At 38.5% G+C, this 19,722-nt stretch overlaps 1 protein-coding gene across 7 annotated transcripts in view; it reads left to right on the plus strand.

The window, feature by feature from the left end:
* The first annotated feature begins 1,176 nt into the window (after positions 1-1,176).
* Positions 1,177-19,722, plus strand: part of LOC107752132 (protein unc-13 homolog A-like) — a 74,360-nt gene continuing 55,814 nt past the window's right edge. For all 7 annotated transcript variants that reach the window (XM_016568002.1, XM_016568003.1, XM_016568004.1 and 4 more), the window contains exons 1-3: positions 1,177-5,065; positions 5,645-5,899; positions 6,405-6,492. In XM_016568002.1, coding sequence (XP_016423488.1) covers positions 1,182-5,065; positions 5,645-5,899; positions 6,405-6,492 — 4,227 coding nt within the window. In that variant the 5' untranslated portion in view covers positions 1,177-1,181. The remainder of the gene's footprint in view (positions 5,066-5,644; positions 5,900-6,404; positions 6,493-19,722) is intronic.

Genomic DNA, 19,722 nt, shown 5'->3' on the forward strand with positions numbered 1-19,722 from the left:
TCATACAACATAACAAAACAACCGTTCCTCAGACTGAGGCATCTGCTCAAAGCTTGGCTCCAACATTTAGTGGCACAATTTCTCAGCCAATGAATGTTTGTATTATTCCAGCAGAGACACAGTCTCAAGAAAATATTTCTGGGAGCATCCCCTTTCCTGAAGTTTCAGTCACAAGTGATAAATCCACGAGCCCTGCTACATCTTCCTGTGTGTCTACAGTTACTCCCTTAACTCTTAAAACACAATTGAAAGAGATACCATTTATGGTTATGTCTTGCAACCAGACTGATGCAGGCCAACCATATGAAATGTCAACTCAACATCATTCTGCTACAGTCAGTGGATGTGATGCCCAGCATATGTCAGTTCAAGCCACTTCACAGTTCTCTGTTCCTCAAACAGCAGCAGTGTCTCAGTCTGTTTCAACACAAGATACTGTGGTGGACAGTGTTAGTCAGTTAGATGTTACTCCCCAGCAGCTTGTTTTGTCTAAGATGATGTCTATTGAAGAGACACCATCTTTCATTCAAGTTTCACCCACTGAGCTAGAGGGTCGATCATTAGTCATTTCTGGTTTGGGCCCAAGAAAGATGCTTATACCTCAGATCATGATTTCAGAGGCTAGCAGTCCTGAAGACTGTCCTAGTGAGGAAGATACAGTGACAGATGGACCTGATACAATAGAGAAAGATGATCCTATCATTGACAACACTCCTATGGAAAGCACTGATGGTTCTCAAGACATTTTAGCTATCAAGGTTGTGGAATCTCAAGAAACTGACAGTCAGAGCATAAAAATGAATCTCTCTAATATGGTGGCATCCCTAGAGGCTCTAACAGAGGTTTCAGAGATTAAACATGATAACTCTATTGATGTACTCACCAATTCTGATGTATTTTCAGCACTGTTAATACCAAGCACTGTTGAACAAAATGAGAGTATCTGCCCTGAGGCCAGCTCTTCTGAAAAAACATATCCTGATGATGATTACAAGAAGGGTGGCCATGTGTCTAATCTAGAAGATTGTGCAAACACAGAATCAGCAATGTGTAAAGAGAAAATAAAAGATCACGAGGTATCCTCTAAAGTAATGTCTGACAAATTGAGTATCATTTCTGGACCAGTGTCCTCAGGAACAGAAAAGCTACCATCAGAAGACACTCTAAAAACCTCTAAAGTAATGTCTGACAAACTAAGTATTACTTCTGGACCAGTGTCTTCAGAAACAGAAAACGTACGATCAGAAGACACTCTAAAAACCTCTAAAGTAATGTCTGACGAACTGAGTATCACTTCTGGACCAGTGTCCTCAAGAACAGAAAACGTACGATCAGAAGACACCCTAAAAACCTCTAAAGTAATGTCTGACAAACTGAGTATAACTTCTGGACCAGTGTCCTCAGGAACAGAAAACGTACCATCAGAAGACACCCTAAAAACCTCAAAAGTAATGTCTGACGAACTGAGTATCACTTCTGGACCAGTGTCCTCAAGAACAGAAAATGTACCATTAGAAGACACCCTAAAAACATCTAAAGTAATGTCTGATGAAGTGTCATCAGGAGCAGAAAAAGTAGACACTCTAAAAACCTTCATATCAAAATCTGAACCAAGTACAAAGGAAGTGAAAGGGCAGAGTTCAGGGCCTGCAAAAGCACATGAAGAGGCAACACCCACCAGCACTGAACCAGTTTCTTCTTCCACAGCTGTTGAAGAGCAATCTGGCAAAGGCATATTCTCACTTTTTGGCACTTCATCTTCCGGTCAAACTCAGCCTCAGAGTGGACAGTCCATACTAGGAGGGATACTCCCTGGGTCATCATCCTCTAAAGAAATACCAGGTACAGGATTATTCTCAATGTTTGGAAGTTCTGCTCCTCAAGCAACCCAAACACCATCTGCACCTAAAGAGCCACCTGGAAAGGGCTTATTTTCTATATTTGGTGGATCTGTTGCTCAGCCACAACCTGACCAGCAAGGTTCACCTATGTCTGGCCCAAAGGATCTGCCTGTAGGACCAAGACTACCACACATGCCTACTCCAAGGATGGCTCCAGGACCTGGACCACCAGGACATGTTCCAAGAACTACATCAGGACCTGCACCAAGGGGTCCAACTCCAAGAGGGCCCACTTCCAAAGAACCACTGGGCAAAGGACTATTTTCTGTGTTCGGTGGGACTTCTCAGCCGACAGCACCAACAGGGGGAACTGCTGCCAAAACACCTGGATCTGGATCCTCAATACTTGGAGGTATTTTGCCTGGTTCTGGGGTCAAGGAAAACAATGGCCCTGGTTTATTTTCCATGTTTGGTGGAGGTAGTTCTCAATCCCAAGCACCAACTGATGCTGCTGCAGCCGAATCTACCAATAAGGAATCAACAGGAAAAGGATTGTTTTCCATGTTTGGTGGGCCAAGTCCCATGGCAAGCTCTGAACCAGAAAGTCTCTTTAAAGTACCTTCTGTGTTCTCATCAGATAAAACAAAATCTACTGGATTCAGCCTCATGTCTTTTGTGGATAAGAAATCTGATTCAAAACCTGCAGATGCATCCACTGTAAGGGCGGATTCTCTCACATTCTCTCACTCTCACAATATAACACCCCCACCTTTAACTGATGCAATTACAGATGAAAATACATCAGTTGGGGCTAAAGAAGAGGTTCCTGCAGAGATCACCTTTGAACCTCCTGGCAAGAAGGATGAGAAACTGAGTGATGAAAAGAAGGAAGAGTCTACGAATGATATAGGGAGGACTGATGAAATGCACTCTGCCATAAATGATGATGCAAAGTCTGAAATGGTGACACTAATAAAAGAGACTGAAGAGGTTGCACCTCTGACAGAGAAACAAACTGAAAAGGAAGAAACTTCAACGGTTGACAAAGTACATGAGGAACAAACCATTAATGAGAAACTTAATGAGGAGCTGGACATGAAAAATGACAAAGAAACTATAGCCACTAGTTCAGAGAAAACTGATTATGTGACACCAATAAACGAGACGGAAGAGATTGTACCTCTGGCCGAGGAGCAGTCTAAAAATGAAGAAATTTCTGTGGTTGACAAAATATATGAGGAACAAACCAATAATGAGCAACTTAAAAATGAGGAAGTGGATGTGGAAAATGACAAAGAAACTGTAGCCACTGGTCCAGATTCTGACAAAGGTTTAAACCAACATGTGCTTGAAAAATCATCAGAGCAAGAGAGAGTTTTAGAGCCTTTTGAGCTTGAGAAACCATCAGAGGTCTCGTTAGAATCTGAGAAAACTGTAGAGCCTGAAAAATCATCTGAATCACAAGACCCAGTGCAGAAAAACCTGGAATCAGAAGAATGTGTGGAACTGGAAAACTCTCAGGAAACTAACAAACCTCAGGATTCTGAGAAACCCTCAGAAAATGAGAAAGCTCTCACTGAAGGAACAGGGAAAGTTGATGATGTACAAATAGCAGACAAAATTTCAGTTGAATCTGAAAAAGACATTGTATTGACAATTTCTGACAGCCAGCAAGCAGACCTTAAGGAAAAACCAGATGAAATCACAAAGTCACAAGAATGTGACAAAACATTAATAGTGGCAACTACGCAACCATCTTTAGATCCTCAGTTGATTTCTTCTGTTCAGCAGCATCAACAGCCCAAACGAGACACTGTTGTACCTCAGCCAGGAAAAGTGGGTTTTCCTGCTCAGCCAAGACCAAGAATGGCAGGACCTTTTTGTCAGCCCAGACCTGGAATGCCTGAACCAAGAGGACCTAGACCTGCCATTTCTAATCAACCAAGACCAAGAATGCCTGGATCTCAAAGACCCCCAGAGCCTGCTGCATTTTCTGGGTTTATGTCAATGTTTTCTGGCCCAAGTGCTCCTAGCAAGCCAGCGACTTCTAGTTTCTTCTCAGTGCCACAGACCTCTTTCTTCAAGTCATCACCACCTTCTGAACCAGCACAACCACAACAGCAGAAGAGCTCATTTTTTAATCTTCCAACCAGCCTGCCAACGGACTCCCTCACAGATGATCTGTTCGGATTGTTTAAAGGTACAGAAGCAGCAAAATCAGATGAAACCAAGCTGTCAGAGAAAGGTCATGATGGAACACAAGACTCTAAAGAGCAAATGAGCCTCACTGCTAGTAAGTCAAGTGCAGTCTCTGAACCTGAGTCAACTGTGGCAAGCACTGAATTAGTAAATAAAGAACAACTGAAGCAAGGTGATTCAGAATCATTAAAGCTTGTTGAAGAGCAAGAGGTCAAATCTCCAGATGAAACAAAATATGAAAGCAAGGAAATCACTGAGACGTCTGAAACTATTCACACACAGACATCTGAATCGGGATTACCCTCAAAGGTACCACCAGGAGACAAAGAAACCCCACCATCAACACCCAAAGCAGTAGTTGAAGATAAACTACCAACCTCACCACCTTTGAAAGGTATCTTTGCTTTACCTGGTTTGTCAACATCCTCTCTCGGTGGTTTGATGTCTGGTGCAGCAGAGACAGCCAAACCTTTCAGCTCTTTTTTTGGCTCTTCCACTCCTGCCCCTTCAGTCAGCACCAACCCTTCACGGCCACAAGCAGAGAGCAGTGGTCTGCTTTCCGGTTTTAAAGGTTTGTCTGCGGGTCTCTTCCAAGAAGAGAAGTCGACTTCTGCAACGGAAGAGACAATGTCTTCAATGTTTGGAAGGAAAATTGGCTTCCCATGGCAAAGTTCACCCCCTCAGACCCCTCCTGCCAACCAGTCTAAACACCCAGACTTGAATCCTGAAGAAAATGATGAACCAGAGGCTGATAAATTGTCACCTGAATCAGAGGTCACAGGAAGTGCAGATTCCAGTGATGCAGAAGGACCAAGTGACAACTCTTCACATAAGCAGCCAAACTTTGACACAAGACCAGAGAGTCCGACAGCATTTAAACAAGGGGCTTCCTGTCTGGAAGTAGAACATGTGGACAAATCCCAAATTTCCCAAGATTGCATAGACAAGAACAAGGACCCTCCTGATACAGATTCCAGTGCAGAAAAGCCATCAGAGAGCCTTCAACAGCAAACCTTTGATAAAAGGCTAGTAAAATCATAATAAATGGCTATTCTAAGGCCATTTATTATGGTTTGTTGTGAACATTACCCTCCATCTTTCAAATATATATTAATTTGTTATTAATTATTATTCATTTTATTATTTATTCCTGTTATTGATCATTTTATTTTGGTTTCTTACAGTCTGTCAAGACAATACATAAACCAAATAACATTACAAGAACATTGCTTGCTCCTTTAATTAAGAATCATTTAAATAACCACTTAATCCATTAATCCTTTAAACTGAACTTACATTTTAAACATTAGAAATCACTGCTACTTATCTAGTGTTCTAATAAATTAAAATTAGCACTTTCCCCAGTATGTTTATTCAACTTTTTCCCTAAGATTCTTCATACTGCATTACTCTAATGACCTAATTGACTTCTTACCCAAACGGATTTTATTTAGTTTGAGACTAAGTTCAATCTGTTTTGGAAGTGACTCCCGCTTGTTTATTCAGTTCCTTAAAAAATACCACATTGAGCCAGTCAGTCTTAAACCTGTGCAGTTATTCTAGAATTCGTTTGATAATTGCATCTTTGTGTGTTCCTTCGCCAGCCCGGTGGACAGTTCTCGATTAGGGTCTTCTGGAAACCTTAGCCAAGCAAGTTCCCAGTTCAGCTCTGAGCCAGAAGAACAAAGCTATTCAGATGCTCAGATCAGGCCTTCTGTTGTTGCTCAGCCTCTTCCAGCCTCAGATGACACCGAAAAAGGGGAAAGAGAGATATTAGCAAATGTGGAGAAAGAAGTACAGGGAGGGAGTGTGCCCAAGCCTGTTGCTAATCAAGGGAGAAAGCCAGAGAGGCAGCACAGGTAAGTGTTGCACATCGAATAGATGTGAATAGAGGATGGGTGAATAAATCTAGAAAAGACTAGGAAAGGGGATACAATCATATGAAACCTAAAAGCTAAGCTAGTATTTAAATAAATGGGAAGTACAATGGTAAAGGTGTATTGTTTGACCTTGATTGATGAACTGTAATCAAACTTTGTAATAATTAAACATTTAAACAATTATATTTATTTAATTTAATTTTTTTTGTTAGAGATAGAGGGTCAAATAAAGGTGATAAATTATATCAGAATCATGTTTTAAACGTTTGTTTCTGATCTGCATTTATGTAAATACAATATCTAAATTTGAGTTTTCTTGCCCTTAAGTTCATGTCTCTTAGCTTTGAGACCATCTATATGCTTATAAGGTGACAAATTATATGTAAATGTATAATATACTCTTCCAGGAAATGAATCAAAAGCGTAGTTACAGCGAGTGATTTCAGCCACATGGTTTTATGTCATTTAATTGTGTTTTTTTCAGTTTCTTTGAGGATGGACCACCTCCTTTCTCTCCTTCCCGCCTGCGCTGGTTGAAGGCCATCAATAAAGTCAGAGTGAAGCTGCATGAGGTAGGAGGGAGAGAACAAAACATCTCTCACCTTTTCAAACAGTTAAAAAATAAATGATTATTGTTTGTTGTCCTCCTCTTCCTCACCCTTTCACTTGCTTGCTCTCTTGATATTTATCTAAACTCAACAATTCCTGGTTCTTTTCCCTTCTGTTGTTTGGTTGATTGAGATTCACATGACAAATTCAAAGTCACAGGCTGCTGTTGGGAATGAAAATCATGACAATCAGTTATTTCTAATGTTTATTCTATTTGAATGGCCTGTATTTATAGGGTAAGATGAAGAAATATGTAGAGTTTTATTTTTGAAAATGACTAGTTTTTGTAATGTACACTGTTTTGTTTGTAAAATAAGTTTAGAATTTTTTACAGCTCTTTGCTGTTGAGTTATCATGTTTGTGTTGTGTATTTGTTTTGTTTTTTTGATGCCTTGTGTGTTTATGTATGTGTGTGTGCTAAGAGAGATTCAGATTGATTGTAAACAGCCACTGAATGTATCTGTCATTGTAAGTGTCTGCTTACTTTCTTAAGCTTTTCCCTGAGTCCTACTCTGGTTGCTTTGGTAATTGAAAAAAATGTGTGCCACCCAGTATGCTCTGTTATTGTTTAGCTGTGGTCTAATTTGAATTTGAGAGTTTTTATTTTTTTATATTGCTTGACGTGCTCTGCTGGAAAGGCTGTAGGGTGCTTGTCGCTGTGACTTAAATCATCCCACAGTACTAGATGATTGTTAATCCTGCAGGGAAGGCTTTTTTAAAATGAAGACGATTAAATGATTCAATACTACTTGAGGTTTTTGGTGCAATGTAAGGACTGTCAGTAGTTCCCTAACCCATTATACAAAATAGGATATTTGAGACACCTTCAAAAGGTCATTTAAAGAATCTCCAATGGGTTCCACCAGTGTGACATTCTGAGAAATGCCTCAATTTTCTCTCTCTCTCTCTCTCTCTCTCTCTCTTTATTAACAAATAACATTGTCAGTGCAGAGGTTGTCATATAGAATTAGCATTGTGTCATAGAGTGGTCTTTAGAGACAAAAGGTGGAGAGGGCAGATTCAGTAGGTATAAGAAGAGAGGAGAAATGGCAGTGACAGAGATGACTCTCTTGGTACATCAAAACATGCTAGCAACTGGAGCCCATCACTGTATTTGTTTATTTTTTTAAACAATAGCAGTGTCACTAGAGAAATCAGATAATGGGAGAGAAATAATAGGTTAAAGAAACAATCAAAATAAATGCCATAAGAAGTGTACAATAAACATGTAAATTCCATACATGCATAAAAATTTGTAGATAATGTAAATGAAAGCCTTTTTCTGCCTCAGAGTAAAAAAAAAAAAGGTTTCAGGGTGCTAGTCAGCACCGATAGCCTTGTGGGCAGCGTGCCGACAATACAGTGAGCGTCCCGAGTTAGAATCCCGACTCGAGGACCTTTCCCGATCCCGCCCCTTCTCTCTCCCCCACTTTGCTTCCTGTCAGCTCTGATCTGTCCTATCATAATAAATGCTAAAAAATTTAAAAAAAAATTAAAAATCAGGGTGCTCGCATGGATTTTTGATTGTAGGATTTTCTTCAAAAGGTATTTTTATTTATTTTTTTCACTTGATCTAACACAAACTAAGTGATAACGTAATTGTACCAAAAAAAAAGTCTTGTTCCTTGGATTCCTCAGATGCTGGAAAACTTCGTATCGCAATGCTTAGATGATCCACCAATCAAAATGATGGTAAAAGCAAAGAAGGATGTTTTTTGTTGATGCTGTTGTTTTTTTATGTTCTCGTTGATATTTGCAATCTGCCTCAGCAGCTGTGTCCTCTGATGCATGCAGCTGCTAGCAGGAGGGACCGTGGTGATGGGTGATTGCTCTGTTGAGACAAAGGCAGTGACAGGGAAAGTGTTGGGCAGAAAATTCATCTCCAAATGATCAGTATTTTTCTGCTGACAGCTTAAACGGTACCTTGAGCACTTAATGGTTGGAGTATTCGTTCAATTTCTTTTTTAATGGATATAAGTGTAGAGGGTTTTCCTTTAGCATGTTATGTGTACTGTATGTTTGCATTATGTTCGTTTTAAGTTAAGTACTAGAGACAAGTGTCAAAAGGAACAAGCAAGACAGACTATGATTATAAATATCTATACATAATCCAAAGTGCTGAATATTTCTTTCGAGAAATAATTTGCCATGGCAACTAAGTGACATTACTATGGAAACACAACCTTGATTGTTGCATGTGGAGCCGCCCTTGGGCGCCTTTTATATGCATATTTCTTGTAGTTTGACTCGATCCAGACAAAACCGTTGATCATACTACATTTCTCTTTTTTAAGGACATTAAGTGCTAGTTCAAATTGCTGTCAGTTGTCTTAAGAATGAGTTGAACCCGTTATTAACAAAGCTTATCCCTAGTGTTTTATTCATGGTAATTTCATCCAAGATTAGGGAAGTGAATTTAAATTTTGCTTTTTAGATAATTTGATATTATGCTGTCATTATGCTATCAACACATTTCCCTAAATTTTCATACTGAATTTATTATGGAAAGTAGGAGTCTATTTATTTTCTTTGAGGTGACCTGGTGGAACAAAAGAGACTGGCAATAAAATTAGCCGGACGTAAGCTTTTATGCTAATTAAAATATCACTGTTGTTGTGGTAACCATTAGTATCCAGCTTTTTAGTTTTAATGCAAAGATTCAAAGCGATGACTTAAAATCACACTGCTTGCAGTGATCAAGTGTTGTCGAGAGTAATGAATGAATAAGTGCACTTATATTTAACAGCTGTAAAGCATGAATGGTGTCCCTAATGCTGCTTAGCATTTTGAATTTGAAAAAACCTATGTGTACACATTTAATAGGTGATTCTGAAGCAAACTGCCATAAACTAATTGCAGGGACAGTCTTGCCGCTGTGGTTAAGGAACTTGTGCAAGGACAAAATAAAACTGTAGTAAATTTTGATTGGCTAATTCTAAATGGCATTGTTGCTCACTTAAACTATGGGAAAGAAATTCTTGAAGGGTTGTTTCACAAGGAGTTAGCAACTGAACTCCCTCATGAATGGCCCTCCCATGAGGCTGTTAGCATAGTGTACATATGGTCATTTAAAGGAAGAAATTTAGATGACCAGATCACATTTTTCCATGTGATCTTGTGTAAGGGAAACAGGTCAATTTAGCGCAAAGGGAATTATTTAATTATGTGTTATAGGGAATTTGGACAGAATCACTGTAACAAGATCGGCAGCTTAAGACATTAACTTGTAAGCACAAAACACAAGATACTTCTCTTTTCAATATAAATAAGACTTTATTGGATAAATCTAAGACAATATAAACTAATCTAACACACAGACATACGCACTCTTACATACACACAAGTTACAGGAAGATAGAAAGTGAGGAAAGGAGTTAAAGAGAGTGAAAATGTGAAATCCCAAGTTTATAGCAATATGTGCAATTGCATAGACCTGAACAACCATCAATCATTTAAGTAACCCTCGCATTGAGTTCCATGTGGCTAAAATTTATATTAAATGCACCAGTTCAGCTAGAATCTGGAGGTACTTGCGTTGCTTGTTTAGGGGGTTCCCTTGTTGTCTTGTTGTCTTCTTTGCAGAAAGGGGTTTCCCAAGTTTGTTGATTGGCTTGGAAGTCCGGTTGTCGTTTGAAGTGACATCTTGGGAAGCCAATGGTTGGGCGTTGGATGAAGATGCGGAGTTGTGGGCTGGTTGAAGTTTTGATGCGTTCACAGTCGGAGTTGGACTCGGAGACACGGCTTTGTGGCAAAACTTAACTCAGAATGTGAAACTCTCAACAGAAAAGAAAAGAAATTAAAGTAGAAGCCAGTAAGAACAGTGACGATACTAGATGGCGTATCTCCTCAAAAGACATACACAATGAATAATTAGGACATGATAGTCAAATGTGTGGGTTACATACATAATATGAAGTTATGCATAGAAATGATCAGTTGCTCATAAGTCCTTTTAGCATCATTTAGGTGCATATATACACGTGAAGGCAGTTTCTGTGCCATTCTGTGAACGTGGGGACAAGTTCTGTGAAGAACAAAGGTCAAAAGGGTTTAGAAGGAATCTCAGTCTGGTTCTTGTCTTCTAGGTGGGGGAAGTCCATCCGAGGACGATTAGCTCGTGATTTCTATCACGGATTTGCATGTGATGGTCATGCTGTGCATCTCTTTGACCATTAAGCTTGGTTACTTGCCCCAAATTTGACAAACTCCTTCCTGAGTTCGAATTATCAATAAGTGTTCTTTTGTTTTAATGCTGTGAGAATGCTCAAAGCTGCTAGTTGGTGGACTTGCTTCAGACTCGTGGCGCAAGGTCAAAAGGGTTTAGAAGGAATCTCAGTCTGTTTCTTGTCTTCTAGGTGGGGGAAGTCCATCCGAGGACGATTAACTCGTGATTTCTATCACGGATTTGCATGTGATGGTCATGCTGTGCATCTCTTTGACCATTAAGCTTGGTTACTTGCCCCAAATTTGACAAACTCCTTCCTGAGTTGGAATTATCAATAAGTGTTGTTTTGTTTTAATGCTGTGAGAATGCTCAAAGCTGCTAGTTGGTGGACTTGCTTCAGACTCGTGGCGCCAGGGTATTGTGGACAGATTTATGACGTTGTCTTGTTATCCTGGGCCTCTTTGTGGAATTTGGCTCTTTGGGTGGTTTTAACACCAATCTGATCGAATCTTAAATTGTCTGATTGACTCTGGTACCCTACACTTGTGTGGCACATTCCTGAGATTAATTTTGAAACCTGAGGTAATTTTATTAGAATAATCTGGGATTTTAAGACCATTTAAACACCACATATTCTTTGTGTATTTACATACTGTTTCTCACAAGCAACACATGACTAGGTTAATATAGGAGCTAATTATAGCTTTTATTGTTTTTTTTTTCACATCACACTTGAGTATAACATTGTGTGAAAAGTAGCAGTCTTTGTTGACTTAAGGCATTTTTGACTTGAACACATTTAAAATGAGTGTTCTTTTTATGTTCATGACAATATAAGAGGACAGGAGATGGGAAAGATGATGGGATCAAATTTGTCTTACAGGATTAAAACTGAATTTGAACAGTGGAATGATAAAGTCTTATTTGCACAACGTGTCTGTCCGTTTGTTAGCTCTTATAGTGTAAATTTCACATTTCTTCCTAACACACTTCAGAAATGGCGAGGCATCTAGTAACAGCGCACATACAGTACACGCATTCACCTTTTGAGCTGAAGCTGTTGGGTTTTTTTCTTACATGATAAATGACTTTGTTCTAGTGGCTTATTCAATAACCATGTGACGAGTGAGGCGGGGCCGAGAGCCGTGGGAACGGAGCGAGGCCGGTGGAGTAATTGCTAATGCGCGACACCTGCGCCACTCACCGGTCTCGAGTCCCACGGAGGAGCTCCGGAAGGATAAAAGGAGTGACAACAGTGTTGGACGAGAGAGGACCAGGCCTGGACTTTTTTTTTAAATTTTTTTAAATTTTATTATTATTTTTTTTTTATATAAAATAAACAAACACAAAACGAAACTCGTCACAAACCACAAGAATGATTATTTGGACATTATTCTGATTGTTTTTATTCCAGATATTTAGTTTTTGTTAAAGGCTTTTTGTGCCTATGAATTTACTTCTAATGCATTGTTCAAGAAGGAAGGAAGATTGTGCGTCATCTGTCCCTGTGATGACATTTGGCTAAGCATCGTTTTAATACAAGTTTAACAGAAGAATGACCTGATTGATGCACTGCACTGTAGTTCTTTTAAACTTTTACTTATATACCAAACATAAAGGCACAAAAAGAGCCATATAGAACACGGGTCTGTTTATGTAGGCCAGTTTTTTTTTTTCTTTGTGAAATTGAGGACAGAATATATTTATATATATTCCAGACCGGACGGACATTAATATCCTTCAGACTTCAAATCACTATGCCCATTACAATAGTCATCCTCAGAGCTGGAAAACCCTAGAGAGGCGGAAGGGAGAAGATGTGTCAAAGAAAATCAGAGCGATAGAGAGGGGGAGATAGAGGCTGAGCGGAAGGGAGAGAGAGAGAGAGAATGGAGCGAATGAATTGGATAAGGAAGAGTTTCTGACTCTGAGTAGTGAGTATGCACAGAATACTAACTGGAAGGAATCAAAGGCATGTAGGATGACATTGGCTGAAAGTCACCAAAGAAATTCACCCGTCCCAATCGCACCTCAGTTTCCTTTTCCTGCTGATTTCCCTACAGCGTCCACAGAACCTGTGATCACACTGTGACAGTCTTTACTTCTCCAATGTTGTCTCCCTAATCAGAAGATCAAAGAGAAAATGCCTAGAGGGAGTGCGGATGTGAAATGGTGAATGGTATGCCATCCAGTAGCTTGTGTATTCGGTTGATGGAGCATCGATCAGGCAGTACAGAGCATTGTGGAGAGAAAAAAAATTATATGTTATATATTAGGGCTGCACGATAAATCGAAATGGAATCGAGATCGCAATTCGACAGAAGCTGCGATTGTCATGCGTATCTTTCAGTGAAGCACGGTTCTGTGATCAGCAGTAAATCTCCATCCAAAGGCCAGAGGGTGCTCTCGCGCTGAAACTCCAAATACGCCTCGCAGAAGAAACCCAGAAAATCGCTGCAGCTGAATAAACAGAAGATTCAACTGCTTTCATTGATTCAACGTGAATAATAAATTATATATACAGTATGATCTGTGATTAATCAATTGTGTAAAGATTTGAATCCTTATTTTTCTAAAAATAATCTTATATAAATGATACAAATCAAATATAAGGGATAGTGTGCATACAATCACCCAATATCAATTAAATAGACACATTCAGGGACATTAAATATTCCTCTGCCTCATGTTGGGGTCCTGATCATTTACTATTTTGTGATAAAGAATATAGTAGTTCTCAATTAGAGGCCCGAGGTCCACTAGGGGGCCTCAGGAATCTTCCAAAATGGCTTAAAAATTATTTAAAATAATTTTCATTATTTAAATGATTTACCAATTGATATTTGTTATTGCTAAATGTGCACAAGATATGTACCATGTACCCTTTTTTAACTATAAAGGAAAAAAATCTGAAACTTTATATGTAGTGTAACTACATGTAACTTTACATGAAGCTCTCACTTTTACAGTTTTCCTCATTGTGGCATACATTAGAGGTCTTCACGGGTCCACTTGGATCCGAGGTCCGACCCTAATTTAAAATAAACATGCTTTTCCCAAATGGACCCCGATTAGACCGAAATCTTTTAAACTATCCCGAATGCGTAGGTTACTTTCACTTTCGTGTTATGAGAGGAACGCACATAGAAAAGGAGCATATGTTCGTAATCCTCGCACACAGACATCATCTTATAGATGAACCGGCCAAATCAGTCAGCAGGACACTGGGATTTTTCCTGACTGACTGCGGGGCTGCAGGCTGTACACACGTCAATGCCGTTTGCGTTCGGGTTCGAAAATAAATGCCGTCGGGTCATGTCGGACTCGGGTCTAATATCATCAAGTCTGTCTCGGGTCGGGTTTTTCTTTAAAAACAATTAATTTATGCACGTCGGATTCGGGTCTGTTCGTGTCGGGTACAGATTTTAGGACCCGAGAAGACCTCTAGCGTACAGCCTTGATTAAACAAAATTGGTAGATTTTTAATTAGTCCCCTCATGAATTGTTAGCAGATATAAAACCATTGAATTGCCAAATTCTCTGCTGTTGTTGTGTGTGTGTGTGTGTGTTTTTTTTTACTTGTACTCATGTATCCATTAGTTCACTCAAAAATGACAATTCTCATCATTTACTGAACCTCATGTTGTTTCAAACCTATATTACTTTATTTATTCCGTGGAATTTTTTTCTTTTTTTTTTGTCTGTTCAGTGAAACTTTGAAAGAAACCGGGTCAGAAACAACATTACAACCCACTGACTTTAATTTTATGGGCAAAAAGGATTAATGTTCTCGTGTTCCACTGAAGAAAAAAATCATGCAGGTTTGGAACGACATGAAGGTGGATAAATAATTACAGTTTTGTTTGTGGATGAACTAATCCCTGAAGCAATTTTTCTGGCTAAAATGACATGGAAAAAAACTTGCTGCATACATGATGCAACTCATCTAGCACTTTGGACACAGCGACGAGATGATGTCATAGTGAGAGGAAGAAGAGTTGTAGGAGAGATGTGGAGTGTGTGCAAGCCTCCGCAAGGGGGAGGAAAAGAGAGAGAAACGGATGGATGGAGAAGTGAAGAGTGAATAAGGCAGAAGTGTGAGGGAGAGGGAGAGAGAGAGGGAGAAGGAGAATGGGTGAAAGTGTGTGAACACTCACACACAGCTGAGGGTGGATGTGTTCTTAGCAACAAGCCAGAGGAGTGTAGGAGGAAGAGACTGGAGAATCAGAGATAGAGGAGTGGAACACTGACACAGATGTGTGTGAAGGAGCAGGAATAAGAATTACTCGTATATTTGCATGAATTATAGTTTGTCAATAATTGAAATGAGAAGATGGCATTGAAGAGCTTGCCAGGACTATATATACTTTTTTAACTATAAATATAATAGAGAACATAAGGAACTGGCAGTGATTTTTTTTAAGGTTAACTTATTGGATTATCGTGGAAGCTCCCCGGAGCTTTGGATAAAAGCTAAATCTGCCATTTTCACTGTATTTTTGACATTTATTTTACCTTTGGACTTGACCAGTCCTTTTTTATGGACATTGGAATCACAATGTGGAGCTCTTTTTATAATTCCACTCTGTTGGAAAATTCTCACGATATCTTTCACATACACGTGTGGTTTAACTGATCTGTGCACCTTCAATGTGGTAAGTTTTATGTTGTTGTTTTTTTTCTTTAAATACTTAATATTTTTAGATAATATTTTCTGTTAGTATTTAGAGAATGTATCTTATTGCAAGCTTTTACAACATTTTAGAAAAGGTTTTGCTTTATTTTCTGTATTTTGTTGCACATTTAAATATATTGTTTAAATTATTTGTGTATGATTTCTTCAAGTACTCTATTTACTGTATATAGTTTTATGCAATTTAAACATAAACAGGAATAATCTAATCATCTGAATGCTTTCCTCTCTTATCTAAGGTGTCATGCATCCATTGATATAAGTTTGAGTGTAATCGTGTTGGTTAGTGGTACTTTATTGTAATTTAGTGCATGTCCAGTAATATAGATATTGGAGCTGGCTGGTTGTCTCACTCTTATTTTCATTTAGTTGCAGTGACTGTGCAGTGAAGTCAACAGGTTGTTGTTCCATCATTATGCTTGCGTTTCATTTTGAATGTGTGGCAGATTTAATATTTACTTAGTTTGCATGCAAAAAAGTAGCCAAGTTAAATTCAAAGGTCATGTTGTACTGTATGTATTGATCAACAAGCTCTTCAATCTTGACCTTCTATGCATTTCTGGCCTTTTATTCTTGAATGAGAAAAAAAAACAATGCATCTCTATATAAAATATTCTTCTCTTCCACACAACCTGTTGTTTTGAAAAGTTATTTTCTTTTTGTTCTTATTTGCTTTGGATGTTTGAAGGAACATTTAGACACAGTATGATCAATGAAGTGATCAATACCTGAAAATATGTAGCTGATTGCAGTGAAGAATAGATCTGCCAAGGACATTGTTTAGACTGTGTGCCATTGCTTTTGCTTTGGTAAATGAATGTCTGGTCATTTCACTTGACTGTCTGGATTAAATGATTGTGAAAATGAGAATGGGACGTGGCGTGGGTCAGTATGAGAGAAAGTGAAATAGATTGGCACAGCAATTTTCTATAATTGATCATCATCTTATTGTGCCTTTGCTTGCCGTATAGTTAGAATCATTTTCTATTTTAAGAAAGATGTAATATTTTCACAATTAAAAATTCTGGCATACTGATTTGAATCTTCTATGTGTGTACTATAGAGAGTGTGTCTTCTGTATGTAGCAAGGTCACAGTGTCTGGTAGTGACAGCGAAGACACGTGTTTGAACTGAAACCAAAGGCCCAGTGAATTGCAAGATTAATTAAAAGCCCTGGCTTTCATCACATTGTGCTCTATACCTACAGACAATTACCTCTTTCACTTGTAATATAGTACAGTACATGAAAGATGTGAGAAGTGGTATGCAAAGCTGTGAGCTCTGAAGGAGTCATTGCCAATTCAAATTCCAATTAATCTTGCAGTCACGAAGAAGCTGTTTATTTTAACCTTCTATTGCATTAAATGATTGTGAAAATGAGAATGGGACGTGGCGTGGGTCAGTATGAGAGAAAGTGAAATAGATTGGCACAGCAATTTTCTATAATTGATCATCATCTTATTGTGCCTTTGCTTGCCATATAGTTAGAATCATTTTCTATTTTAAGAAAGATGTAATATTTTCACAATTAAAAATTCTGGCATACTAATTTGAATCTTCTATGTGTGTACTATAGAGAGTGTGTCTTCTGTATGTAGCAAGGTCACAGTGTCTGGTAGTGACAGCGAAGACACGTGTTTGAACTGAAACCAAAGGCCCAGTGAATTGCAAGATTAATTAAAAGCCCTGGCTTTCATCACATTGTGCTCTATACCTACAGACAATTACCTCTTTCACTTGTAATATAGTACAGTACATGAAAGATGTGAGAAGTGGTATGCAAAGCTGTGAGCTCTGAAGGAGTCATTGCCAATTCAAATTCCAATTAATCTTGCAGTCACGAAGAAGCTGTTTATTTTAACCTTCTATTGCATTATGTCTGTAACAAACATTTTCTTCAGTTTGGCAATAAAATGGTTAATACGTGTTGATGACCATTATCAATTATATTTATTTAATGCACTTTTTGACTTTGGATCACTGCACTCATGAAAACACACACACACACACACACATATATATAAAAAAATTTTTCACCTATTAAATGATTTTAATGGATTCTTTTTTTTTTTTGCACCCAGTAAACTAATTTTAAAAGTCAAATTATTTGTATGTAATGAAAATTGCTTAATGTTTGTTGCCTAGGAGAAACATTGTTATTTTTAATAATTTGTTTTTGATTTTGGTAATAAGATCTGTTTTGTGCAGGAAAAGGGGATGAAATATTGGAACTCAAACACTGGAACTGAATTTTTGCCCTTATAATGTCTGCAGTAGAGGCTTAAGAATAGTAATGTGTAGCATCTTCCGGACAGCTGTAGGGCTGGGTGAAATTACTCTGAAATGATTTTAGCTGCCCCAAGTGAAACCTTCCTCAAGCACTCAGTGTCACAGACGCCTCACTTTGCCTGGCACCTCTTTTTTTTTTTCTTCTTCTCGTATACCTCTTTTTTTCCTACCTTCCTGTCTCAATGTCTCACTGAGGTGAATGTGCTCCATGCTTAAAAGTTGCTGTTGTGAGTGGTAGTGTGTTTACCCTCTGCTTTCTCCTTTCAGCATCCCCTATGCCTCTGTTTGTTCTGTGCCTTTGTCTTCCATGCTTTTAGGTAGACCGCAAACGCATGCCTTGAAGATTTGGGCAAAACACATACGTGCAGAATGGTGTTACCTTTGCTTGTGCTTCAGTGATTTTAAAAAGCCACATTAGTGTGCTTCTCACTGTGCTTATGTGGGATCACTCACCCCTGAATGCCCTTACCTACAGTGAATGACAGAGAGAGAGAGTGTGGAAAAGACAAGGTGAAAAGGCGAGACTGCATAAGTGAAGCATAAGACTGTGTAAACAAAATGTGCCATAAAAATGTTTGGCTTTTGAAAACTCACGTCCAGTTGTTGCTAGTTGGACAAGTGTGAGTGTACGATCGAGACAGGAGTTGCAGAAGGACTAAGGTATGCATCACATATAACACTTCTGCCTCAACTCACACCATGTCTAACACTGTGGTTTAACCACACTATAACTCATCTTCTCTCAGCCTCACTGTCCAATCTAACACCACCTCAGAGAGACATACTCGACCGTGTACTTATTTGGGAGAGACTGCTAAAATATGCAGTTGGTGTCTGTCAAAAAATATATGCAGCATGCAGACTCACAGAACAAGGGTGTCAAAATAAGATAAGCAGAATAACTGACTCTCTCTTGAGTTATACCAGTTTATCATCCATGGGTCGCTTTGCAATTCCTGATTGCCTGCATGTGTAACTTGTCTTAAGTTGATGCTTGGGAGTAGATAACAGTGTTGCAAAAGCAAAGAGAAACATTGATGGAAAAAAAAACATAGACGAGTGAGTTTTTTGCAGGTAATTGCCATCTTAGTTTAGAGAACCTGACTGCAGGTATAGCACATGGTTTCCATAGCTACTGATCCAGTGTCACATGATTTTGCACAAACATGTGACATTTTCTCTGTTTAATTAACTCTCCACAAGGAGTCGATGAGCCAGCATGCCTCTTCAGCTCTCCTAAAATTCCAGTTATTTTTATATACTGAAATCCGAAAGTGAATGAAATGTTCCAGAGTCTGTATTTTGCAGATTTTACATGACAAAATTGTATCTTGCTGTATTTCGTATTTTAGTATGCATAAAGAATGAGACAGGCATAGCAAATAGTATGATGCACCAAGATATTCAAAGTGAAAAGCCATTTGTGGTTTTAATGCAGCTCTGTTGTAGGCAAACATTATTTTGATTGATTTATGCATTCAGTAGCACACACATCTATATGTACTAGTAGAAATTGCATATCGTATAATGTCAGGGCTGTGTTGCTATATTACTTTACTGTTGCACTGAGTTGCCATGGATTTAAGTGAATGTTCTTAAAAGGTGTTTAGTTTGTCTTTTGTTCTTCTTATCTGTTGTATGTTTTCTCTCCAGCAGATAAGCAAAGGCAAAAGTGCTGTTGCATTTTCAGTCTTTGTATATTACTGCTAGAATGCTAGTATTATGTTACTTTATTTCCTTTCACTTTTATTAATTTTTGTTTGATTGATTGATTTATTTAGATATGTGTTTGCTTCACTAATTTTCACATTATTTAGGTGAACGTTTGTGTGTGGTAGATTTTTGTTTGCGAGATAAAAACAAAGGGATCATTTTCAGTGTGTTTAAATGCTAGTCAGCTTAATAGAGCTGCTCATTTTGGCATAAATATAATTAGGGCACATTTCCACATAATTCAAATAAATTTTGCCACTGTCAATGGTATTTTGGACCAGGTAATGTGGAAATTAATAATTAGACACTTTCAGTGTATTCTACCATTGATCA

Source organism: Sinocyclocheilus rhinocerous, unplaced genomic scaffold (assembly GCF_001515625.1).
Source record: "Sinocyclocheilus rhinocerous isolate Xijiao unplaced genomic scaffold, SAMN03320098_v1.1 scaffold1312, whole genome shotgun sequence".
In the NCBI taxonomy this organism is placed as follows: Eukaryota; Metazoa; Chordata; class Actinopteri; order Cypriniformes; family Cyprinidae; genus Sinocyclocheilus; species Sinocyclocheilus rhinocerous.